This window comes from Pyrgilauda ruficollis, unplaced genomic scaffold (assembly GCF_017590135.1).
Source record: "Pyrgilauda ruficollis isolate IOZ18807 unplaced genomic scaffold, ASM1759013v1 scaffold59, whole genome shotgun sequence".
Lineage (NCBI taxonomy): Eukaryota > Metazoa > Chordata > Aves > Passeriformes > Passeridae > Pyrgilauda > Pyrgilauda ruficollis.
Genome location: NW_024527599.1, coordinates 3758133 through 3784054, shown reverse-complemented (window position 1 = coordinate 3784054; position 25922 = coordinate 3758133). Strand labels below are relative to the sequence as shown.

The window sequence follows — 25922 nt, the reverse complement described above, 5'->3', positions numbered from 1 at the left end:
GCGTTGGGCGATCCGCCTCTCCCGCAGCGGTGAGCGCCGTGCAACAGCTAAGCAGGGGCGTTCGTGAGGGCAAACAGCGAGCGCGAAGAGCGAGAGGCCGCATTATCCTGAGGGAGAACAGAACCCCCTGCCCTCGGAACACCCGGAGCCCCCGGAACACCCGGAGCCCCCCGGAACACCCGGAGCCCGCCCGGAGACCCCCGGAACACCCGGAGACCCCCGGAACACCCGGAGCGCGAGCGCCTCCGCTCCGCTCCCGCTGAGCCCCGCGCCGGGGCCCGCAGGGGGCGCCGCCTCGCACGGTCACACCCACCCCGTGACGTAACGCCCCAACCGCCTCTCATTGGTCCCTCACCGCCCCGCCCGTATGGCTCCTCTCCCACGACCGCCGCTGATTGGCGAGCGCGGGGACAGGTCCCGCCCCCAGGGCGGCGCCTCCGCCGCCTCGGCCCGGACCCGGAGCGAAGCCGCGGGACCGGGGCGTGCGCGGGGCCATGGCGAGCGCGGCGCGGGGGCTGCGGGCGATGCCGCGGCTGCTGCCGCTCCTCTGCGCGCTGCTGCTGCCGCCCTCGCTGCAGAGCCCGGCCCGCTCCCCCCACATCAAGAAAGCGGAGGCGGCGGCGGCGGCGCCCGGCGAGGCGCTGCGGTACCTGCACTCGGCCGAGCTGGGCGAGGCGCTGCGGGCGCTGGAGGCCACGGCCCCGCCGGGCCTGGTGCGGCTCTTCAGCATCGGGCAGTCGGTGGAGAAGCGGCCGCTGTGGGTGCTGCGCCTCACGGCCGGGCTGGGCCCCGAGCGCCCCGAGGAGCCGCCCGGCGGCGCGGCCCTGCCCGGGCGGCCGCAGGTGAAGCTCGTGGGGAACATGCACGGGGACGAGCCGCTGGCGCGGCCGCTGCTGCTGCGCCTGGCCTGGGAGCTGGTGCTGGGCTGGGCCGGCGGCGACGAGCGCATCGTCCGCCTGCTCAACACCACCGACCTGTACCTGCTGCCCAGCCTCAACCCCGACGGCTTCGAGCGCGCCCGAGAAGGCGACTGCGGCGGCGGCGGCGGCGCCGAGGGCGGGCGGGAGAACAGCCGCGGCCGCGACCTCAACCGCAGCTTCCCCGACCAGTTCGGGGACGCCGAGCCCAACCTGGAGCCCGTGCCCGAGGTGAAGGCGCTCATCGACTGGATGCGCCGCAACAGGTGAGTGCTGCCCGGGCCCCTCTGCCCGGTGCCCTCTGCCCGGTGCCCTCTCCCGGCCCGCCGCTCCAGCCCATGGGAGACCCTCGGGTTCACTCCTCCCAGCCCTTCCCGGTGCTTCCCAGCAAGGCCTGTGGGGAAGGAGAAGTAATTTCCCCACCAGCTGTTTATCCCCAGCCTGCCTCCCTGCAGCCGGGAGCATCCTGCGCTGGGGAGAGCATTTGGTGGCCCCGGTTTTTGTGGAGCTGCAGCAGCGCCGCGGGGCACAGCCCGTGTGCCCTGCACACACCCAGGTGTTCTGGCCTCCATGGTCATCTGCGTGACTCCCGTCTCCCCGAGTTTGTGGCTGGAAACTTCTCAGCTGCTTCGCTGTGAGCTTGTCAGTGGGTTTTGCTCTTAGGGCCAATAATGCTTACTCCACAAGCTGTGGGATGCTGGAAATATTTGGGGTTAAGCATCTGTGTGCGACCATGTTGACAAAATTGTGTTGGACAGGGCTTCTTCCCCTCATCTTTGTGTTGTATGGGAAATTCCGGGGGTTTAGCAATAATGTTCTGTGCAGCAGCATTTCCAAAGACAGGCCCTGTTTCTACAGCTGCCTTTCCCATGTGTTCAGTTGAAGCACGTGGGGCTGAGCCTCGAGCATCCCTGCTGACCCGTTTGGGTCAGATGTCTCTCTCCATCCCAAGGGGCAGCCCAGGGGGAAGCTGCTGTGCCTGGAGTGCAGCAGCCCAGGAGGGGAGATGGTGCCTTCAAAGCCCAGCTCTGGTGTGAGGGTCTGGGACAGCCTCAGAAAATGCAGTGGCCAAGCTGGGCACTGGTTCTTCATTTGCCATGTGCTCTTCAGAGGTCCAGACTACAAAGGTCAATGCAACCAACTATGAGAAACTGTGCAGAGAAAGCAGCAGTGCAGTGCAGCAAACTGTGGCCCTCTTCCCAAAGTAGGGATAGAAAGAGATGAAGAGGGGGGTGACAGTGCACTCTAGGGCTGTTAGCTGACTCCAGCCAACACACAAAACCTTCAGCATTCTATAGTGTTTGCTCATGTTTAGGAAACAAAATTTATGTGAGCAAATGATCTTCATTAGAACTTGGTGGATGGCAGTGCCCATGGGGATGGTGCTGCAGAGGAATTGCAGAAACTTCAGAAGTAACTCTTGTCCTAAGAATCCTTTAGGACAGCTCTGGTGCAGCACTTTGCACTAAAATCCCTCCAGAGTTGGTTCAGCTCAAAATTAGTTACTGGGGAAACTCATATGCATCCTTTATATAATTTTGAAAACTCCTTGAGCTTTTAAATTTTTTTTTTCTCTTAGTAAATGTGAGGTGGGATTTGCTATCAGCCAGGGTGAAACAGGAAGAACGTGGTGCTTTGTGTGTCCCTCTGCCTGGCAGCACCAGTTAATACTGGTGTAATTGTTAGACTAACATAGCTGCTGATAGAAAAATGAATGGGTAAACAGAACTGTTTGATTAAAAAGGGAGATAGTGGGTGTAATGCAATTTGTGTGCACTATTTTAAGAAAGGTAGAGGTATTGGTCACATTACCTCTGCTTGGAAACCAAATCCCATTTGAGCAAATGCACAGGAGAGTTCTTTTTCCCCCTCAGTGCTGTGTTTGGTGGGAGAGGAGAACAGAGAAAATTACCTTTGGGATTCATTGAATTTTTTGTGCAGCCTGTGATCAGACCGAAGGGGGATATGGGGCATGCCCTGCTGTATTTTCTGACTTGAGATTTTAAAAACTCTGTCTCACATCCAGATTTTATTTGTGAGTTAATTCTGTTGCACATACCAGGTGTACTCAGAGCTTGACAGGAGTACATTGCTGTGTCTGTCTCTGAGTTTGGGGGCTTGGTCTTAGGCTGCAGAAAAAAACCTGTTCCATCTCCAGAAATGATTCCACTTCCAGTGTGTGCATTTTGCCTCATTAATCCCAAACAGAGTTTAGGGGCTCCAGTGAGCGTGATTTGGGTGGGGAAGCAGCAGAATAACTGGTTGGGTGGCTGTAGGCAACTTCCTGTTGCAAAGTTTCCAGTCTGATTTTTCTCCCTTTCCTTCCCAACGCCAGGTTTCTGCTCTCTGGCAATCTCCACGGTGGCTCTGTGGTGGCAAGCTACCCCTACGACGACTCGCCCACACACAGCCTCACAGGAGTTTACAGTAAATCAGCTGATGATGAAGTCTTCAAATATTTGGCAAAAGCTTACGCCTCACATCACCCCATCATGAGAACTGGCAAACCCAACTGCCCTGGAGAGGAGACAGAGACCTTCCCAGATGGCATCACAAATGGTGCCCAGTGGTACGACGTGGAAGGTAGGCTGTGCTCACCTAAGGACTCGCATCCGCACCACTGGTGATTATCACAGAGGAAAGGACTGGGGCTTAAGTGATATTTTTAGCTTTGAATGTGTTCTAGCAGCTTGAAATGAAGAGAGGTGGCATTGTGGGAACAGCAGCTGGTGAGTAACAGCCTGGGAGGTGTTTGTAGGGAAGAGATCACAGCAAACTGAAGGGTTCTTCCTGACCCCCTTACGTAGTGGAGAGTTGTCCTGCACGTGGCAGGCTTCATTTGCCAAATGAATTCTTGTAGGTCTCTTGACAGTTGCTAAATTTTGATACAGGAAAGAGGAAATTATTCTCAACGGTATTGAACCAATACCAATGTTCTGTGAGGTCTTTTAACCTCGGAGCTTGTAATTTTGTGACTGTAGAATAACCTGCTGTAAAACTGTAAAATTTAGATACATGTTCTGAGCTAACTAAGGAGTTCTTGCTGGAAATGGGGTTTGCACCTTTTCCATGGGCTGCTCTGCTCCTAGACCTGTGTGGGAGGTGACAGCCTGCATGACCTGCTCTTATCCACCAGTGTGGGAGATCTAGAAGGGATCTGAGATTTGCCCTGCAGGGGCCTCTAGGAGAGCTCCTGATCCCTCCATTCTGCAGCTGCACATGGAAGTGAGCTGAACAGGAGCAGATGAGCTCCTGGTGCCACCACTCTGCCTGTGCAGGTGGAGGTTACAGGCCTGGCTCAGCCACGCAGTGGGTTGCTGTGTGTGTGTTGGTTTGGTTGAAAATTTAAATAATAATTCATGTGAGGAGGAGCTCTCATGGGAAAGAGAGCTCCCAGGTTACCCCATTGCTGTGGCTCCTTGGTGGATGTTGTACAGCCATGGCCTTGCCAGCAGGGCAGGAACTTCTGTGGTGAGAACACAGCAAAAAAAGTTGCAGAAATGATCTCACAAAGTTGTGTTGCTATGCTGCTCTGCTTTTTTTCCCCTTCTGCTGTGGCTGAGGGATGATGGCAGAAGTGCTGAGCAAGTATTACAGGCAATGCTGTTTATCCTTCAGAGCTTACAGCTTAATGATTTCTGGTAAGACAGTGTCTTTCTGAAACATGGGCTTTGCAGCAGAGTCCTGTGTTAATTCTGCATCCAGCTTGCTTGGGAAGGCTGGAGAGGGATCCATTATAGGGCCTGAACACATCATCTCTGAGCTGGAAGAGGAAGCAGTGGTTGAATCATCCCCCAGGATTTCACCAGGCAAATAAGATGTCGTGTTCAAATAAGATGTGGTTTGATCTCTTTCTCTACCAGCTGTCTCCTTCCCTCTACCCTGCTGAGCACACTAGCCCTGCTGTTTGCAGGCTCAAGGTTCATTCTGCTGCTGTGAGAAGTCCAGCAGGAGGAAAGTTTGTGTAATCTGGTGACTTGGCTTGTGAGGGAACAGGATATCCTGGATGATCTGTGCTGCCTTGTTGTGGTGGCTGTTATGGGCAAACACCTCGGATGGGAAGTTTCTTTACTGCAGATCTGAAATCTTCTGTCCTTGTAATGAAGTGGGTGTGTTCTGAAAGGAAAGTTATTCCAGAGCATTGGGTCTGTGTTCTCCTGACCCCAAAGAGCTGCATTTTTCACTGCAGGGATGACTTTTTCATCCTCCTGCTTGGCTGTGAGGCTGGTTGGTGGCTGTGGCACTGATGTGTGAACCTTGCAGGCTGCCTTTGCTTTGCCATCAGTACAAAGAAATGGCATCATTTTCCTTTCACAGGAAATAAAAGGTGTGAACTGCAGACCAGATTGCTCTGTGCTGCTGTCGCTGTGGTTTATATCTATCCAATAGCCTCCAGCACCCAGCCTCTGCAGAAATAAACCCTTTCTCTGTGACAAGCCACAGGCTGGGGCTCAGCACTGATGGCTGTAGGCCAGTCACGGGCAGAGATTGCAGGGAGGATGCACTGACGTGGGCTCTGAGAGTGGAACATTGCTCAGGGTGGCAGCAGCAGTTCCCCCAGAGCCAAGGAGTTCATGTGAAATGTAACCTAGGGAGAGCATGAGGAGCTGACCAATACCATGCATGTAATTTGATGTGGTGTCGATTCACCCCTTCGGGGCTGTAGGTTTTAATGTTTATTTTTAGTAGAGGATGAAGAGCAGGCAGAGGGGAGTCAGTTGTAAGTGGTGTGACAGAAGCAGCAGAACCATCAGAGAGGCTGTTTTGAGTCATCTGAGTTGCTCAGCTCTGTGCCAAGGACTGCAAAGGCTCGTGCTTGGATCAGGAGGCCTTTCCCAGGGACTGCAGAATTGAAATGTGTGGTGAAATGAGGCTGGGGAAATCCCAGTCCCTGAGCTGAGCTCTGGAGGTAGATAACCAGAGCTCCTGGTTCTGTGAGCCGTGCAGGGCACGTGCTCGAGGCCTCCAGATCAGGTTGTGCCAGGAGAGACTCCTGCAGGCTCCAAGTGAACTAAAGCCAGGAAAAACAAAGAAATGAGAACATAGTGTTTCAACAGGTGGAAATTTTCCTGCCACATTTTATCATGTGAAATCAAACATGCTGGAGAGCAAACTGCCACGGCATTCATTGTCCCAGAGTTACCAGTTTAATTTTCTGCTGGTGCCAGACTCCATTAACTTCCATTTGAGTTTGCAAACAGCCTCTTACATGTGTCAGATCGAGGTGGCAAGTACAAACCATGAGAGTAATTGCTAAGGTCAAGTGTGCACAGAGGAAGATGGATCTCTGCCAGACAGCTGAATTTGGCTCCTGCATTCCAGCTGCTGTAGATAAGCACATTGGTGACTGGGATGCTTTTAGAGGCTATGTCTGGTGTGCATGCTCTTTCTCTTCCTTTTTAACCTCTGAGGGTTTAAACTACCAAGTGGCTGGTTCAGATCAAGGGAATGCATGCAAAGTTGGGCTGGGTTATGGAGAGCAGCTGAGAAACCACTTTCAGCTGTGGGCAGGATGTGCTTTGCCTTTGTGTTGTTCAGAGATTCAGATCAGAAGCTAAATTCAGCATGAACATATTTTGTGAGCAGCCTTGGAAGGTTTGTTTTTACATGCAGTCCCTTCCTAAAATGTGTTTTCTTGCTGGTTTGACTCCCTCATGTCCATGTGTTTGAGATGTCTACTGGGAGGCACTTCTCAGGTGGAAAGTGTATTTTGGTTACCTGTGTGCTTGCTGGGTTGTTTTGATTGTGGTTACCAGCCACACTGAGCTTCCAACCATCTTTTAGTGGCATCCAGCTCAGTGCAGTTAAAATAAGTGCTGAGAACAGTGTGGCATCACTGTGGTGGCCTCTGTTTCCTGGGCATGGCAGAGGGCACTTGACTTGCACAGAGTGAGCTCTTGTAGAAGCTCTCAGCCATGTCTGTCTGCACAATTTGCTGAACTTAAGTGCTTGTATTTTCATGAAAGTCTTTCTGCAGTTCTTTTTCTTCTTGAGAGAAGTATTGGATTGATGGTTTGAATGTCTTAAGGCCTCTTTTCACATCTCTCATGAACTGCTGGGCAGTGCTGTGCTGGTGCAGCTCCTGGGAGGACTCTGCCCTTCTCTGAGAAAAGGCTGCTGGGCTGGGCTGCTCTGGCTCATGCAGCTGCTGCAGTTGGAGGCCCAAACCTCACCTCCTCTGAGTTTTAATGATTGCAGACTGATGGACCAGAACATTCTTCTGCCTGCTTGGTGCTGCTGCTGGTGCTCACTCAGTCCCATGCTATGAGATAATCAGTCCTGAGCAGAGTCAGCAACTTGTGCCACGTATTGAATCATGTCTCCAGCTTGCTTGGTGCCATCTGCTCTCTCTGCAGAGCTGACATGACTGCTTCTCTGCTTTAACTTAGCTGCAGGTTCCTTATCTGCTGATGTCTGTTCCAGTGAGAGCTGGAATTAGTTTTCTGCATAGTGCAGTTTGAAAATAGAGTTCTTCTTGGCTGGCCTGGCAGGCTTCTCCTGGCACGTGGAGTATTTATGGTATCTGGATCCTCAGGGTTGACTCTAGAGAGCTGCATTCTCCTGGTTTGAGCTTGGCAGGGAGCAGAGGGCCCCCTGTCAGTGTGAGCTCTGCAGTGTTTGTGCTGCTGGAGGCCTGGGATCCCTGCCTGAAGCACAGTCCTGATGCTCAGGGAGTGGGTCAGAGCAGGAGAGAGGTTTATTCTAAGCATTTCTGTGACCTGCTGCCAGCCAGGGGCTGACTTGCTGTGCCACTAAGCTGCTCACTGATAAAAAGGGGAATGGTGCTTCATGGGGAGGCTGAAACTCCTCACAGTGTGGGCTGAAAGACACCCCATGATAAAAACGCTGAAGTAAATACAAGAGGTTATCCTAGATATTACCCAAACATTACAGTAGAAGCACTGTAGTCTGGCAGTTTTCTCCCTCAGGTGTGTACTTTGTGCTCTGCTCCATGAATGCAGTGCCCTGCTCGTGGCAGGCTGAGTACAGATCTCTCTTTACCCCTCTGGGTCTCTGCATAGTCAGGGGAGGCTGTGCAGATGGTATGTGGGAAAATACGTAATTCCACATGCTGTAAAAATAACTGTCCTGCTCTGCAACAGAGCCCTGTGAAGGCCAAATATGTGCAGTGGATACAATCCAAATTTTCAAGAATGCAGTGTACTACTTTGTCCAAGAGACAGTTTTACCAAAATTGATGTAGCAAGCTCTAATTTGGTCCGTTGCTGCTCTATTATGGGTGAGCATCTGTCCTAAATTTGCTTGAATGGCAGATGAAGCACTAAATATGTTTCATAATGGCTCTGGTTTACGTTTTGGATGTTTTCAAATGCATTAATGTCCTGCTAGGAGCAGATGGTTATGGGCTGGCAAATCGTTTTGCTCGGCGTGGTGTTTACTGGCGAGAGAGCAGCCTGCTGTGCCTGCCTGTTCTGAGCCTGGTAACAGGAGCTGAATGAAGCTGAGGGTGGATCAGACCCACAGCCCTTGTTTCTCTAACCCCTTGAACTGAATTTGAGAGTTAGAAAGTCCTCCAGCACGTTGTGGCCCGCTGTGCTGGACAGGAAAGTCTCTTTCCTGTTTTGATGTCAGCCAAACACAAGCTGCAGTGCTCTCCTGGCTGCAAGGGACATTTGATTTGTTGCAATGGAAGCTCCGTGTTCCCTTAGCAGCATGCTCCCAGGAGAACTGAGAGGAACTGGGGCATCTTTGTTGTGGTCCCATCCCACACATCTTCCCGGGGGCCTGTTCCAAATCCTGCTTTGTGCTGTTAGTCCATCCCTGCTTTACCCAGCTGCAGTGGGGCTGTTGCATTCAGAGCAGTGGACTGTGACCTTCTGGGCCACCACTTGTGGTAGAAGCCTCCTCTGCTTGGTCAAGTGCTGCTGTTTTTTCCCTGTTCCTGCCCAGGCATTGACACAGCCCCTGCCAGTGCCAGGCAGTGCATTTGCATCAGGATATTGATCCATTCTGGCTGGTTGATTGGCCAGTGCCATGGAGGGTCCCTCACTTCAAGGGGCTTGTGGATGATTAGGAAACTGCTCAAAGGAAATGAGGTCTTTTGGCAGAGCACTGATGCAGTGCTTCAGTGGGCCAAGCAAAGGATGTGTGCACAAAATCTGCATTTCTAACACACCTTCCTGCTGGGGCTCTGCAGGCTGGTGCCACATCTGCCACAGCTCTCTGCTTTCCTTCTCCTGGACTTGATATCTGCCTCCTGTGGAGAAAATGCATTGCTGTTCTCTGAGAGAGGGGCTTCTGAGAGTCAGTTCAGCTCCCTCAACTCCTCCAGAAGAGACTCTGGGCCCCTGTGTCCAGGTGACCCTGGCAGGAGTCACTCTGTTGGTGTGGAGGTTGCAGGTGGGGCTGTACAGGTTGGGTTGGAGCTGTCTAGGAAGAGGTGGCCAAGGCTGTGACCCACCAGTCTGCCTGTGTTATAACTAAATAAATTTGTGTAAGCCAGAAGACTTTGTCAGCATGCAAGAAACACGGTGTGGTGTGTCTTCCTTACTGACACAACTGCCTGATTGGGTGGTGGGAGCAATCCTTTCATGTGGTCATCTGGCTCCTGTCATGTGGTGGGTTTTAGCAGGGTGATTCTGACACCTGTTTCACAGACATGTGGTTTTGCTAAGAGGCTTTTGGGAGAACAGTTGTCCTTGAAACTGATTCCAGTGTGCAGATTGAGCTGGCAGCTCCCAAGTTGATAGTCTGGTATTCTTTTCTATCAAAGGCCTCAAACTCATTTTGAGTGAAGTAACCTCTCTTGCAGGCAGACCTCACAAATCTTGAGGTAGTTTAGAATGCTCAGGGAAGGGCTTGGCAGATGGAATGCTCAGAATCTGGTGTGCCTGCCCTGGCACACTGGGTTTGTTGTGTCTGGAAATATAAAATGAACCTGTATGAATTCCCAAGAGCTGTGCTGATGAGTTCAGCTGGTGGGGCAGTGAGACAAAAGGACTGTCACTTTGAGCTGGCTGTGGCTGGTTTGAATGGCTCAGTGTTCCAGTTACAACACAGGGTGTCAGGATAATGTGACCTGGCTTTTCTCCTTAGGCTGCTCACTCTGGAGCTGGGGCAGCATCCTGGGGAGGTGCTGTGTGGGGCTGAAGGACAAGGAGAAACAGCATCCTGTGGTGGGATGTGTGTGCATTGCTCTTGGGACATCTCTGCCTCCTTTCCTCAGGTGGGATGCAGGATTACAACTACGTGTGGGCCAACTGCTTTGAGATCACACTGGAGCTGTCCTGCTGCAAATACCCACCGACCTCTGAGCTTCCAAAGGAGTGGGAGAACAACCGGGAGTCTCTCCTGGCTTTCATTGAGAAGGTAGTGAGGGCTGGGCTGGGTGTGGGGGTGGCAGCTGTCAAACCTGTGTGTCCATCCTGGGCTGAGAGCACCGTGTTCAGGTGCCCTCGTGGCTTTGTGTGCTGTGTGAGGTAATGCAGATGCTGCAGCTTTGTTTGGAGGTCAGTGGCTACAAAGCTGCTGTGTTTCTCTGGTTCTGCCACAGCTCCCACATGCCCCACAATGGCAGAGTTTTGCTCTTGTGGGGTGCAGTGTTAGAGGGACTGATTGGTGCAGGTCTCCCTGTGTCATGCAAAGTACTGGCTGGTCTCAGTGCCATGAATCTCCAGTGATGTTCACAAGCATCCACACTGCTGAGACCCTGGCTTGCAGAGCCCTCTGCCAGGCTGTCTCCAGATGCTGTGTATGAGCTGAGTAGGTGGCAGTTTAGGCTGGGATCAGAGGCAGCTGAATTTGGCCTGTAACACTGCTATGTTCATATTGCAGTTTGCCCATGTTGGTGAATTAGAGAGTTTGTTAGGGAGGTAAATTCTGAGATCCTGCTGCCTTCCCAGTCCATGCTGGGATTCCTGTCCTTGCTGTCTGGCTGAACACGGAGTCCTGAGCCCTTGGGAGCCTTTGCCTGGCAGCTGCCCTGCTCTGCTGCATTTGGGGAAGGGTGAGGGGGTATTGCTGCCTCAGGACACAGTTCCCCTGATGTTGCCTGTCTTCAGCCAGGCCTTTGCTTTGTTTTCCTCAGGTGCACATTGGCGTGAAGGGCTTTGTGAGGGATGCAGTCACGGGAGCTGGCCTGGACAATGCGACCATCGCTGTTGCCGGTATTGCTCATAACATCACAGCAGGGAGATTTGGTGATTACCACCGGCTGCTGGTGCCTGGCACCTACAACGTGACTGCTTTTGTCATGGGGTAATGTCTCTGTGGCAGCCTGTGCCCACACTGCCAGCTGCTGCTGTTCCTTCTCTTGATTTCCTCCCCAAAACACCTTATGTATTTAAAGGGCTTGGCTGGAAGCTGCAGCAGTAAATGGTTCCAGCTCAGAGCTGCAGCTGTGTTTGCTCCTGCAGCAGGGTGCTGTCGAGTGCACAGGATTTCTGTGTCAACTTCTGTTTGACTGCTGGTATCAAATTGCAACTTCTGTGCAAAGGGAGGAAGTGGAGTAGGGTCACCCCAGCAGGAGTTTGTGTTGTCCCAAGCCTGGGCGTGAATGTGTAACTTGCCCCTTGGCAAGTTCTGTGATACACCTGGGGCTGCTTCCCTGCTGAGCTTGTGGACTCTTGCAAGGACAGCAGTGGAGCTGGGTTTGGTGGCAGTGGGATGAGTCCCATCAGCTTGGTCCCTGTGAATCTCTCAGTCATTAACATCCCAGTGCATTTGGGCTGGGGGGAGCAGCCTAGAGTGATGGAGGGGCTGCAGGGAGTTTTGGCCTCTTCTCTGCAGAGCCTCCTTGCTGAAGCCAGTTGTTTATTGCACAGTTACACACCAGTGACCAAAGAGAACGTCGAGGTGAAGGAGGGAGACGCAACAGAAGTGAACTTCTCCTTGCAGCCCACTGTGATGCCACCAGCTCCTAATGTCACACAGCTCACGGCAGCGCCTGCCCCTGTCACTGCCATCACCCCCACCCCTGTGCAGGCTGAGGCCCCAAATCCAACCCCTGTTCATGAGCCCATCCAGCCCGTGGACTTCCGCCACCACCACTTCTCGGACATGGAGATCTTCCTGCGGCGCTACGCCAACGAGTACCCCAACATCACCCGCCTCTACTCCGTGGGCAAGTCCGTGGAGCTGCGGGAGCTCTACGTCATGGAGATCTCTGACAACCCTGGTGTCCACGAAGCAGGTGATGTGGGAAATCCTCTTTGGCAAGGCACAAATGCAAGTGACAGACCTTTACGCTGGGAGAGGCACAGCGAAAAGGAGAGTGGAGCTGGCGCCTCTCCTGAGAGACTGAGCTGCTCCTTGTAGTATCCTTTATAAAAAGTATGAGTTCAATGGGTGTTAGAGCATTGCTGGGGATATCTGTGCTGGTCATGGAGCTCTGGGGAAGAAGGAAAAAGAGACTTCCATGGGACATTGTTCTTTTTGGGGTTGTGGGAGCAGAAATGTGAGTTTTAGGTAAATGCCCTCCAGCAAAGCTTGCAAGAGCAATGCTCAGGGTGGTGAAGTGCCTCCAAGCTGTAACATAGTGGTTATAATTGTTTCTGTGGTGTAACCATGTGTCTGCAGGTGAGCCAGAGTTCAAGTACATCGGTAACATGCACGGGAATGAAGTTGTGGGGCGAGAGCTTCTCCTGAACCTCATCGAGTACCTCTGCAAGAACTTTGGCACAGATTCTGAAGTGACTGACTTGGTCCAGAGCACACGGATCCACATCATGCCCTCCATGAACCCTGATGGCTATGAGAAGTCCCAGGAAGGTATTGCTGTCTGTGCCAAAATCTGTGGGGTTCCTAGCTCTCAGAACAAGCCTTTGGGTTCATGGAATCCCTGGGAAATCTGGAAGCCTTGCTGGAGCAGGAGTGCTCTCCACACAGGGAGGCTGGGAAGGGGCTCGGTGTGTGCTGTGGGATGAGTGGGTGGACCCTGATTGATGGGTGCTGGAAGCTGTTGGGGAGAGCTCTTACACTTGAGCAGTGCTGTGAGCTGCCCCTGTTTGGGTCCCCTGATGGTTTGTGGCTAATCCAGGGCTTTTTTTGAAAAAAGACATTTCTTTGACACAGTTCTTGCTTGCTGTGCTTTGGTCCATTCTCTCAGTAAATGCAGTGTGGGAGCCAGGCTGTCTGCAGAGCACTTGTCCAAGGATAACACAGACTTTTACTATGAGGTTGAAACTGGCAAAAAAACATCCTTCAGGGAAGTCTTAGAACTACGTGGCTCTTGCAGATTGGCAGAACAGAGCCTGTCCAGAATCACTTTCTGGAAGCAGAGCTCTGCTTGGGTTTAACAAAGAACTTGTCTGGCTGGTTTGAGAAGGTGAGCTCTGAGGTTTCTGTGGTCGTGACATCCGGCTGCAGAGATTGTTCATGGTTCAGTGCCTTTCTGCTGGTCTGACTGCCCTGAGGGCCTGAGCAAACAGCCACTGGAAGGGCCCCCAGGCATTGCTGCACAGAGCAGGCCACTTGCTGGGGAGGGCCTGGGTGCCCCTGTCTGGGTGCAGGGGACCAGCACTGCTGTGCTCTCTGATCTCTTCACTAACTGCTACTTGTAAACTCTGTAATAAGAGGTTGAAGCCTCTTCACAGAACATGAGCTTGAACTTGTGTTTCATTTTCAGGAGACAAAGCAGGTACCGTTGGCAGAAACAACAGCAACAACTACGACCTGAACAGGAACTTTCCAGATCAGTTTGTCCACGTGACAGACCCTCCCCAGCCAGAAACTCGTGCTGTCATGGCCTGGCTCCAGTCTTACCCGTTTGTGCTCTCAGCAAACCTGCACGGAGGTACCACATCCAAACCAAGCTCCTTCCTCTGTGCTGGGCCGTGTGGGGTGGGAGTTTGCTGGGATGTCTCCAGGGTGTTCGAGGTGTGCACTGGGGAGCTCTCGTGCTGCAAGATGGAGGAGAAACTGGAAACAGAGGGTGAAAATTGTGTGCCTAAACATATTTGGAGGGAGTTGAGGTGGCTGCTGGGAAGATCCCAACCACTTCTCTGAAGGGAGCATCTGGGAGATGGGGATGGACTCCCTTGTCAGCAATTGCTCAGCAGATGGTCTGGGAATGGGTACAGAGCTGTGGCTGTTACGGGCTTTACAGCATTTATAGAGTGAATGCAGTCCTGAGGGTTCCCTGCCTTGAATCGCATGGCGGAACTATGAAATTTGCAGTAATTTAATTATCCTTTTGGAGTGTTCTAAATTAAGTCTCTGTGTATTATAGCTTACTCCCTAGACAGTTTGTCTGCTGGCTTGTAGCTGTGGTAACTTGCAGGTGGATGCTTTGTTGCCCTTGTGTTTGGTTTGTAGTGCAGAAGTGTCATGTGTGGGCGTGAGGGGGCTGGCAGGTCTCCAGCTGCAGTGGTGTCTGGGGTTTTGTGGTGCTGTTAGTGCAGCTTCCTTGGGGAAACCTTCAGCAGTAAACTCCAGAAAGCTGAAAAACTGCATCATTTGGGTCAAAAGCACCATGCATGTTCTGGGAAATTCTTCCCCTTCCTTCTACTTCTCTGTGAAAGCAATTATTACGTCGATGTGTTCAGCCCTCCTTCATGTAAGAGCCAAAGCTTTGATGTTGTGGCTTTGGTTCTCCTTCCTAACTAGGTGTGGTGTTATCTCTTCCTGTGCTTCTGTCTCTTCTATCCACTGGGCTTAATGCTTTGTTTAATGCCAAGTCTTGAGAAACAGGAGGCTTGGCACTTGCTGGAGAAAAATTTCCACTGTTATGCTGAGGGATCACTGGGCAAGCACCCAAGTATGAGCCAAAGCTTGCTTTGCCTGCAGGTTCCCTGGTGGTTAATTACCCCTTCGATGATGATGAGCAAGGAATAGCCATATACAGTAAATCCCCAGATGATGCTGTGTTCCAGAAGCTGGCACTTGCCTACTCTAAGGTAAAGTCTAACAGGAAAATGGACACATCCTGCTAGGTTGACTTCTGGGAAACTCCTTTTCAGCTTCCAGGGAAGCTCCTGAGCAGCTGGTAGAGGTGGGTGTTGGCGCTGTGGCTGGGCCCCTGGTGTTGCAGGCACAGCATGAGGATCCTACAGGAGGCTCCCATTCCATGAGTGATGCCCAGCATGCTCTGTCTGCAGGCACTGAAGGACAAGAGCTCTGTGCAGGCACTTTGAAGGGTGGTGGAAAATGCTGCCCATGGGCTGGGAGGAGAGAGCAAGGATATCTGGGCTGGGGTTGGGTGTGGGTGCAGTCAGTGCTGCAGTGATGGACACATATCTGTGTTTGGCAACCCTGAATGTGTGACTAAGGCTAGAACAAGAGTGCCCATGGCTGTGCAGTGCGGACTCACCTTCAAATGTTGCATCTTGTTTTATAGGAAAATGCAAAGATGTACCAGGGAAGCCCTTGTAAGGATATGTACCCCACTGAGTACTTCCCACATGGCATCACTAACGGGGCTCAGTGGTACAACGTTCCAGGTAAAGTACACCTGAAATCCCCTGCACTGTTTGTTTTCAACTTAATGCATGTGCAGCTTAAATAATTTAGTCTGATCAGTCAGGAACTCTGCACTGGTCAGCTCAGATTAATGGGACTCAGGTTTCTTTTATAACCTCTTGAATAATGTACCCTAATAAAGTTATTCCTGGGGGAAGGAATTTATAGTGTAGTTTCTCTGGCTATTAGCAAAACGGTTTCATAAAATTTTACAGCACTTTATTAGCATGAAAGGTATTTACAAGAAGGAAGGTTATTTGTCTGCTCTTTTGGCATCCCTTTGAAGCTTGAATCCTGCCCTGTGTAAAAGCCTTTTCCCTTCAAGCCTGTACTTCATCTTTCTCTGATATCTGACTTTTATTTTTTCTTTTGAGCTGTGGTACTTCAGAAGTCAAAGCTTCTTTTACATTCTTGTTGTAGGTGGGATGCAAGACTGGAATTACTTACATACAAACTGCTTTGAAGTGACCATTGAGCTGGGCTGTGTGAAATACCCAAAGGCTGAGGAGCTGCCAAAGTACTGGGCACAGAACCGGCGCTCTCTGCTGCAGTTCATGAAGCAGGTGAGGTGCTTTGACCTCAGGCCAGCTCAGCTCCCTCTGGGGCTTGCTTTAGGCAAGTCAGAATGAACAGGGTGATCTGGCCAGCTTCCTGGCTGCTTTTCCTGGCCAGCCTGGCTACCTACTCTACAGAAATCACCCCCATCAGAGTCTGTCTCAACTACTCTCTCTTCTCAACATACCAAAAATCTGGATGGAAATAGAGGATGCAGATGGGGGCTTTTTATGTACTACTACCTTGGGTTTCCTGAGGCTGGAATGTCCCTTATATTCTCTTCCTATCTAAGTGGGGCTGGTGCTGCACACCTGGGGTGTGCAAACAAAGGTGTGGAGCAGAGAGTGCCATGCTGACACCCTGAGCCAAACAATTGCTCATTGTATTCATCAGGTGATCTTTGTCCATGCCAGCAAAGTGCTGGCCAGTCCAACCTGAACCCTTTTGCAACATCTTGCTCCTCTGGGAATGCTGAAAATGTGAGGGGTGGGAGGCAGAGCAGGGGCTGGCACTCAGCAGAGCTCCTTTGTGCAGGTTCACCAGGGTGTCTGGGGCTTTGTGCTGGATGCTGTGGACAAGAGGGGCATCCTCAACGCCACCATCAGCGTGGCTGACATCAACCACCCCGTGACCACTTACAAGGATGGAGACTTCTGGCGCCTGCTGGTCCCAGGGACGTACAAAATCACAGCATCTGCCCGAGGGTGAGAAAGCCCCAGATGAGGAGCAAACAGCTGCAGGACTGACTTCCCACTCAGGAGTATTCCAGCACCTCTGCCTGCCTACAGCACACGTAGGCATGGGTGTTTCTCCTGCCCTCTGGCCTGTGTGAGACTGCCGTGGTGTCAGACTGCTCGCCTGGCACTGGGGTACAATCCCAGTCTTCCCTTGTTAGGAATGGATAACTTGGTGTCTTTAGGGGAAATTATTTTCTAGGCAGCTGCCCACAGAAGTGAGTCGATTGTTTCCAAACGCCAAAATTCAGTGCTGCCAAAATTCTGTGTTAAAGCAGCCTGACTTGTTGTCTTGCCAGTCTGCCATGTAAGTCTGCAACACCTGAGCCAAAAGCAGCTCAATGCTGTGTTGGGGCCTGAGTTGTTCCCTGTCCTCCTGTGGGTGTGTAGTCAGGAATGGGGCTGGCATGTTCAAGATTTCAAATGCCTGATGTTTTCTTGTGCCTTCTCTTCCTTGGGTAGGTATGATCCACTCAGTAAGATGGTGGAAGTTGACAGCAGAGGTGGGGTGCAGGTCAACTTCACTCTTTCACGGACAGACAGCAAAGTGGAAGAGGGGAAGGTGCTGGTCTTGGACACCCCAGACACCAGCAACCCCAACGAGAAGGAGTTTGAGACCCTGGTCAAAGATCTCTCTGCTGAGCACGGTCTGGAGCGGCTCCTGCTCACCTCCTCCAGGGATGTGACTCCCTACAGATACCGGCCCTACAAGGACCTCTCCGAGTTCCTCCGAGGCCTCTACCTCAACTACCCACACATCACAAATCTCACCAGGTGAAAACAGAGCAGCAGCCTGGGCTAGGGATGTTGTGAAGTTGTTAGTCATGAGCACAATGCAGAGATGGGGAGCTCAGCCCTCCCTTTCCTGTGCTCTCTGAGGTTGGGAGCCCCATGTGTAAGGACGTGGTAGCAGAGCAATGGCTGCAGGGCCTATAGGTGCATCAATGCTTTTCCCTGACTTAGTTCCCTAGGGATGCTTGGGACTGGCTATATTCCCAGCACTGATATCCCGGATTTCTGCAATTATCCCTGTTCCTTACTATTTTGTCTATTCTTTAAATCCTTTCTGACATCCACCTCGTTGAAAAGTCCCCAGTAAAAACGACCAGATTTGACTTACAAATCTTAGATGGCTCTTTTTTCATTGTCTGCCTCCAGATTTTATTTCAGTGGTGCAAGACACTTTTGTGTGAGCTTGCCCTGGGCCAAGGTCTGTGCCCTCCTGCAGAAGACCAGCTGCTGCCATCCTCTGCTTTCCTTTGTGACCTGTAACGCTTACCCTCTGTCAGCTTTAGAAAGCACAAATCCCTTTGTCCCAGGGCCTCATTTGCTTGTTGTAACTAGGCACAATGTGCTCATGTGCTGTCCCTGCTGGTGCCAAGGCTGCTTTGCTGATCTGTAGCCTCTATTGTCCCTGCAGTTGCATCAGCCCTGAGCCTGTTCCCTGCTTTGCCTGCACTCAGTTTGCCAACTTAACGGCATGGCTGTAGCAACAGCTCCTGCATTACTGGGAACAGGCCTCTTTTGTCCTGCTTTATAAATTAGTTTGATGTCCAGATGTATCCTGCTCTGAAGGGAAAAAAGAAACAAAACAAAAAGCACCACTGGCAGCACAGAGGAGCCAGCAGTTCCACATTTATCATGATCTCATAAGTTGTATGGAGACATATAGAGAATTGGATAATCTGTGCATCTGGACCTGGATACACCCTTACCCAGATGCTGGTGTTCAAACTGATGTTCAGAGTGAATTCTGTTCAGTGCTGCTGTAAATCTGCCCCCCTGATCTGGGTTGTCTTTCTCTTGCCTGTACAGCCTCCCGCTGGAGGCTGGCAGCCCTTCCTTTCCACACTGGGATTTCTCCATGGGGTCAGGCTGGAGTGCAGCTGAGCTGACACTCCCATTTCCCATCTCTTGGCAGTTTGGGTCAGAGTGTGGAGTTCCGCCAGATCTGGTCCCTTGAAATCTCCAACAAGCCCAACGAGTCCGAGCCTGAGGAGCCCAAGATCCGCTTTGTTGCCGGCATTCACGGAAACGCTCCCGTTGGGACAGAGCTGCTCCTGACACTGGCAGAATTTCTTTGCATGAACTACAAGAAGAATGATGCTATCACAAAGGTGAGAGGCCAATCCAAAGACCTGCTTGGAGCCTTCCAGCTGTAGCCTGAGATGATAGTGCTCACTGGGGGAGACTCCTTCTGCCAAAACTGCTGTGGGGCTTGTGGTGGTTCTGTGTGTAATGGAGAGGTGTGCGATCCACAGGATGAGAACCTCAAACTGCAGCTCCCAGCTTAAGATCCAGGGAAATGGACCCTTCTAATTGCACTTTGTGCTGTTTCTCCTTTTGCTCAGCTGATTGACCGGACACGGATTGTGATTGTGCCTTCCCTGAACCCAGACGGACGCGAGATCGCGCAGGAGAGAGGCTGCACCTCGAAGATAGGCCAGACCAACGCTCATGGCAGAGACCTGGACACAGATTTCACAAGTAAAACAACTGCCCCATGCTTGGGTGGAGTCGTTGGGTTGCAGGGTCTGCCTGTAAAGAAGGCAGTGCTCCAGGCAGCACAGCTGATAGGAAGCTTCCAGAGCTTGGATCGTCTTTACAGACAGCAATTTGCAGTCTCTTATGGGCAAGAGACAAAGCAGAGTTATTTAGGAATAGGAGAGGGCAGATAATACTTGATGTATTCTTACTCTTAATGGATTTCTTTCATCTCTGGAAAAATGCCCTCTGTTCATGCTCCCCAGAAGGAGTCTCCTTTTTTCATGTTTTTCTGGTTTCCATGTAACTGTATCCATAGCACTGTATCAGCCCACCCTTCCTGAGGAGGAAATGTTCTCTGCCCGAGTTTGGCTGGGATCATCCTAACTCCTTCCTTAAGAAAATGTCAATTCTGTGACTTTGTTGTGAGCAAACACACATGAAATACCTTCTGCAATGCGAAAGGAAACAGCTTGGGGAAATTGTGATGTTGCACATTTGTTTAGCTTTGCAGATGAATCCTCCCCATGCATAGTGTGGACAGGGTGCTCTACTTGATCAGTCAGCTGCATCTGCTGAGATCTAACAGAGGCCTTTTCATACCTGCAGCAGACCTAATTTCAGACGTAAAGATGTACTTCTGGCCTCTCAAACAGCAGAAGAAACCATTCTTAGTTCCCTTTTCTATTTGTTGTTCTGATTTATAGGCAATTACACCCGGTACTCAGCAGCACGAGAGCCTGAGACCAAAGCCATTGTGGAGAACTTGATACTGAAGCATGATTTCAGCCTCTCTGTTGCTCTGGATGGAGGATCTCTGCTTGTCACTTACCCCTATGACAAGCCAACACAGTCAGGTGTGACCAACTGCCTGGTTCCCCTCCAGCTGTCTCTGCAGAGGTTCATGTGACCACGTGCTGTAAGGGTTTTTTGTGCTGGTGGTGTTCTGTAGCCTCCTTTGTGTTCAGCCCTTTGTGTGTGGAGTTGACAGTCTGTAAGTAAATCTATAAAACCTCGCAGGGTTCAGCTAGGTATCAGAACATTTACAATTTCTATGCCTACAGCAGTATTTCAACCTTTCCTCTACCAGAACCAGTATAAAGTCTGCTTTTGGTACTGCCCTTTATTGTTAGAGGAAATAGGAATGCTCTGATACAATATGTGTCTCTGTTTAGTACAGGATCATGGGGTTAAAATGAGAATCTTCCCCAGGCAGGGAAGGAGAGTTGCATGCTCAACTCTGTCTCACTTTTCCTGTTGCAGTGGAGAACAAAGAAACACTAAAGCATTTGGCATCTGTGTATGCAAACAACCACCCAGTGATGCATTTGGGCCAGCCAGGCTGTCCAAATAAGTCAGGTATGTTTGGCTGAGTCCTTTAACCCGCTGTCAGCTTGTGGCAGACTCTGCTGGGCAGGCTCTGGCTGACAGCTGTGTTTTTGCTCTCACAGATGAGACTATTCCTGGTGGAGTGATCCGTGGCTCGGAATGGCACAGTCACCTGGGAAGTATGAAGGTACTGCTGCATGGCACAGGGCTTCTCATCTCTGCTAAACAACCAGTAAAAAGCATATTTGTCCTGGTGTCTGGGCAAAGCTTCTCCCCCTCCAGCTGCACTTTGCAAAGCTTTTTTTATTACCTCTTTCCTTGTAACTGTGGTTTTGTTTTTTGCAGGATTTCAGCGTGACATTTGGTCAGTGTCCTGAGATCACTGTTTATACCGGCTGCTGCTACTTCCCCAGTGCTGGACAGCTTCCTGGCCTGTGGGCAGACCACAGGAAATCTCTCCTTAGCATGCTTGTGGAGGTGACCTGCAGCCTGTGGGAGGAAATTCTGGCAGGGAATGAAGTGGTGGGGAGGGGGAGAGGAAGAGAACAGCACGGAGAGTCTTTGTGGTTTGGTTGGTGCTGTGTAATTACAGATGTTCATGACTTGGGCTCTGTGAGGAAGGCAGCAAGTGACCAGGGCACGTGTTGACACAAGAGTTAACATCTGTGCTGTGTTGCTTTGCACTGTTATTTATTGTGAGGGTCATGGATGGTGAATGGGCTGTATTTTAGAGATCTCATTTTAGTTACAAATGCACTGTAAACTTGGATCTGAAAGTGAAGTGTTTGAAATGTTTTGTTTCAGGTCCACAAGGGAGTGCATGGCATTGTCCAAGACAAGAGTGGCAGAGCAATTTCTAAAGCTGCCATTGTTCTGAATGAAGGCTTGAGGGTGTACACTAAGGAAGGTGGCTATTTCCACGTGCTCCTGGCTCCAGGTTTTCACAGCATTGATGCAACAGCCAGTGGCTACCAGCAGAAACATGTCAAGGTATGTGAATGTCCATGTTGCAGATGTTCCCTCATTTCCTTCCACATACAATCTTCCCTGTTTGGGCTCTGCCTGCTTGTGCCTGTGTTTAGCTGCTGGTTAGATGCCATCAGGAGCTGTTTTCTGCCTTGACAGAATGGATGGAGAGCAACTTCCCAGCACAGCAGGGTGGTTTTGGGAGTGCCTTTTCTTTGCATGGCACTTTTCTTTGATCAGGGCAGGACCAGGCAGATGACAAATGTCTCTCTTGTCTGGATCCCCAAGCTCATAGATGATGTAACCTCTCATGTCTTTCTGCAGGTCTTTGTACGTGATGATGCACCCAGCTCTGTGTTCATTGTATTTGACACAGAAAACAGGATTTTTGGACTGCCAAGAGAGCTGGTTATAACTGTGGCAGGTACAGAGATATTTTTTATCAAAGCTTTGAACTTTGCTTTCTGTACCAGTTCATGCTGACAGAGACCCTCCACTGAACTGGGAAAGCAGCCTGCAGGCTTAAGCCATCTCCTGCTTTCCCTTCTGAACACACTCTTATCCTTGCAAACTCATCCAACAGCCCTTGGTTCTGCTTGGTAGGAGGGAGGGAGGAAGTAGAAAGTTTTGCAGGGATTTGGAGGGTCCAAATTGTAGTTGAGATATCTGGAATGGGGAGAGCTTAGGAGATCTTGCTTCTTCAAGGCTTTTTTAGATGTTGTGACATCAGGTAAGCCTGAAGTGATTATTTTCTCAAGGTGGCATCTGCTGGGGAGTGGTGTGTGGGAGTTTAGACCCAGTGGTCTGTAGTGGAGTTTGGTGATAATCTCCTGGATTTCAAACACAGAAAATGAAGTGTGTCCTGTTCTGGGAGCAGCTCTCCTGTCCTCCATGGCCTAGGAGGAAGGAGCAGGATCACAATGGAGTGAAGAAAGTGGTTATAACTGCAGGAGGGGAAGGAGAGATGCTGGCAAGCCTGGGAGACTCTGGCATGGTATTGTGATTAAAGAGCCCCAATGAAGGCAGGAATGATGCATCTGACTCCATGTTCTCAGAAGGCTAATTTATTACTTTATTATACTATATTGTATTAAAGAATACTATACTGTACTATACTAAAGAATACAGAAAAGATACTTATTGCTAAAAAGATAATGATGAAACTTATGACTCTTTTCAGAGTCCCGACACAGCTTGGCCATAATTGGCCAATGAGTTAAAACAACTCACACCAGAATCCAATCAGGCGATCACCTTTGGGTAAACAATTTCTAAGCACATATTACTGAGCACAACACAGGAGAAGCAAATGAGATAAGAATTGCTTTCCTTTTCTCTGAGGCCTCTCTCGCTGCCTTTCAGCTTCTCAGGAGAAAAACTCTGGGCAAAGGAATTTTTCGGAGAATGTGAATACTGCAGCATGGGGAAACATGGCATTAACTTTGGTGTCCTCTCTCTGGCAGGTGCCAGCATGTCTGCCCTGGTGCTCACTGCCTGTATCATCTGGTGTGTGTGCTCCATCAAGTCCAACAGACACAAGGATGGCTTCCACCGCCTCCGGCAGCACCACGACGACTACGAGGACGAAATCCGCATGATGTCCACTGGCTCCAAGAAATCCCTCCTGAGCCACGAGTTCCAGGATGAAACAGACACTGAGGAAGAAACACTGTACTCCAGCAAACACTGACACCTCCAGGGCAGGAGAGGAGGTTCCCATGGACCAGACCTGGTGGTGGGGGGCGATCCCTGTGGTTCAGTTTTGAAATGTTAGCTTCAGGATGTGTCCTCCAGAGGGGTGGGTGGCAGCTCCCAGCTCCCCTCTGTTTGCTCTGTTCTGTGTACAGGCATTCAGTGGGTGTTGGAGGCTGTTTCTGAGATAGGGATGTGGTTTGTTACATTTTTGGGTCAAGATCTGGAGGTTTATATGATGTGGTTTGAAAGGCAGCTTTAATAGGGTGACCAGCAGAGCTCTTAGCATTTCCCCAGCATCTCAGCACAGGGAGCAGATGGTGGGAAACTGCCCCAAGACCTGCACAGGATCACGGTCACAACACTCCAAAAAAGGTCTCTCTACCTGTTTTGATTTCATGTTTTCCACTACATGCTTGGGGGAAGCCAGGTCCTTCACGTGACTCCACATTCTGTCGCGCAGCCCTCAGAAAAAGCCCCCCTCCAAAAAAAAAAAAAAAAAAAAAGCCTTTGATTCTCAGCTCTTCCCTTGGAGCTTTTCCCACCGTGGGTTGCTGTGACCTGCAGTGGTTGTGGAGCACCTCTCATGTGTCACTGCTTTCAGGGAGTGACTTGGTCTCCTGAAGGCTGGGAGAGATGACATTGCTCTTGATGTGAGCTGGAGAGAGTCAGAGCTCCAGCGAGCTCTGACAGAGCTCCACTGCCTGCCAGCTCTGCCATGCTGCTGTTCCTCCCTTCTGGGGAGCAAAGAAACTTTATCCCCATCACCCTGGTTGTGTTTTGTTTGTGTCATAGGCTTGGCTTTGGGGTCTCATGTTCATGTTCCAATAGCTCAGTGCCTGAAAGAGCAGCTGGAAGGTTGTTCTAAGCAAATTGATTCACTGATCTGTAGAAAACCTGATCAATTTTGCTCAAATCCACCACTATTCAGGAGGAAACAGTGAAATCTGACCACTGCTTTATATTTGAGCACTACTGGAGCAGCAGGGAGAGGTCATGGGAGTATCCATGGCCCAACTTTGGTGCTGAATTCTGAAGAAAACCTGCACCATTTGCCACTGTCTACATAATACCATTTAACCACCGAGCTCTGGTGGTGGCAGGCAGCAGATTTTCTGCTGGCTTGGCTCTGTTCTGCTCCTGCAGCATCCCTTGGGTGTGGAGCAGGAGCTCCACCTGTGTGTGTGGCTGCAGCTGTGCTGCAGGGAGTGGGGAAGGGCTGAACTGTGCTGAGGGGGAAGGGAAAAGCAGCCAGATTCTCTTGTGTTGCATTTGGCAGGAGGTTGGAAAGAGGAGCTGCAGCGCACATCCCCAAGACTTGTGGGGAATAGAAGGGATGTCCAGAAGGAAAGAATGGTTGAAATGTTTGATTTCCAAAGCCTTTGTGTATCTCTGATGTTCCTGTGCTTTCTGCAGAAGCAGAAGGCTGAGGTTAGAATAGGCACTTACTTTCTTGCTCATTTTCTTTTTTAATTCTTGCCCCACTGACCTGATTTCTGGGGTGCAGGAGCCTTAGGCCTCGAGTTTGCCCTGAGCTGCTCTGTCCTCCAGAGACCTGGGGGTGTCCACTGCATGTGGTGTCTGTGGGTGGAGGGGTTGCACCCAAAAATCTAATGGGGTCTGACTGGTCTCCTCTGGGGGAGCAGCCCCCCTGAAGTCCCATGGGCCATGTCACCTGGGGCTGAAGCTGTTCTTCACCCCAGCCTGTGGAAATGCCCTTCCAGAGCCACGTGGCTGCAGCTGTGCTGCCATGGTCATCATCTCCTCTGGTTCTGTGCAGGGACAGAGAGAATCCTAAGACACCTTCCCTGTTCCACAGGGAATTCCACTGCAGGAAGCACAAGGTGTGACTGGGGAGGTGTTCTGGGAACAGGGAGAAGATGCTGAGCACTCCCCGTGCTCCTGTTCCACATCTGCTACAAGGTGTGACTGGGGAGGTGTTCTGGGAACAGGGAGAAGATGCTGAGCATCCCACATCTGCTGTGACAGAACTGCTCTGGTTGCCTTGTGCAGGAGCCATGAACATCTCTGTGCCCGTTCCCAGCTCATTGTGCTGAGCAAGGAATGGGGTTTGGTCCCTTTTTTTTGTCCCTTTTCCACCTGTAATGGGCTGCAGGACACCAGCACACAGTAGCATTAATCCTGCCTCATCTCTGAACTGTTCCTCCTTTAAACAAGAGACACAGTAGGTTTTATTTCAAGTCGAGTTTGCAAATGGCTCTTAGGGCTGTGTTTGGGCTTTGTTTGCTCTGGCAGCAGGAAATGGACAGAGCTGGCCCTGCTTTGTCCCTGTAGCAATAAGTCCTGTTAGGAACTGGCCCTTTTCCCTCAGCATGCATTTCGGAATTAGCTGTGGGAGTAGGTGTGTATATTTAAGGTGGGTGGATTTGAGATCTTTTGCAAACGTGTGAGACTTTTCTACGCAGCAGGACCAAGGGAGGTGCCCGGCTCTGGCTCCACATCCGTGCTTGGAGCTTCGCCAGCCCTGGCGCTGCTCCTGGGCGCTTTGGGAAGGCAGGAGCGGCTCCCGAGCCCTCGGTCCGTCCGTCCGTCGGTCCGTCCGTCCGTCCGTCCGTGCCCCGGGCCGAGAGGAGCCGGTCCCCGCGGGCAGCGTCCCTGCCGCTGTCGCTCCGTGCACTTGTGCCTTCAAATAAATGAAATAAATGTACATTTTCCAAGGGACTCGAATCGCCGTCTGCGGGCCGGGAGGGGAGGGGGCGGCGCGGGGCTGGGCCTGGCTCTGCCCTCAGCCGCCGCCTGTTTTTTACCTGTATACCGAGATCAATAATCTGTATAAAACTATTTTGATGTCCACGTGCGTTCTCTC

General features: G+C 51.2%; 1 protein-coding gene across 1 annotated transcript; it reads left to right on the top strand.

The window, feature by feature from the left end:
* Positions 1-494: 494 nt before the first annotated feature.
* CPD (carboxypeptidase D) lies at positions 495-25909 on the top strand. Its single transcript, XM_041482515.1, has 22 exons — positions 495-1183; positions 3253-3500; positions 10105-10247; positions 10966-11135; positions 11702-12069; positions 12456-12647; positions 13504-13671; positions 14664-14773; positions 15214-15316; positions 15756-15898; positions 16425-16594; positions 17087-17398; positions 18546-18741; positions 18976-19111; positions 19816-19965; positions 20372-20467; positions 20560-20624; positions 20783-20914; positions 21242-21427; positions 21728-21827; positions 22867-24939; positions 25019-25909. Exons 1-21 carry the CDS (start codon positions 495-497, stop codon positions 23091-23093), a joined length of 4104 nt encoding a protein of 1367 aa, XP_041338449.1. The 3' UTR covers positions 23094-24939; positions 25019-25909.
* The last annotated feature ends 13 nt before the right edge of the window (positions 25910-25922 follow it).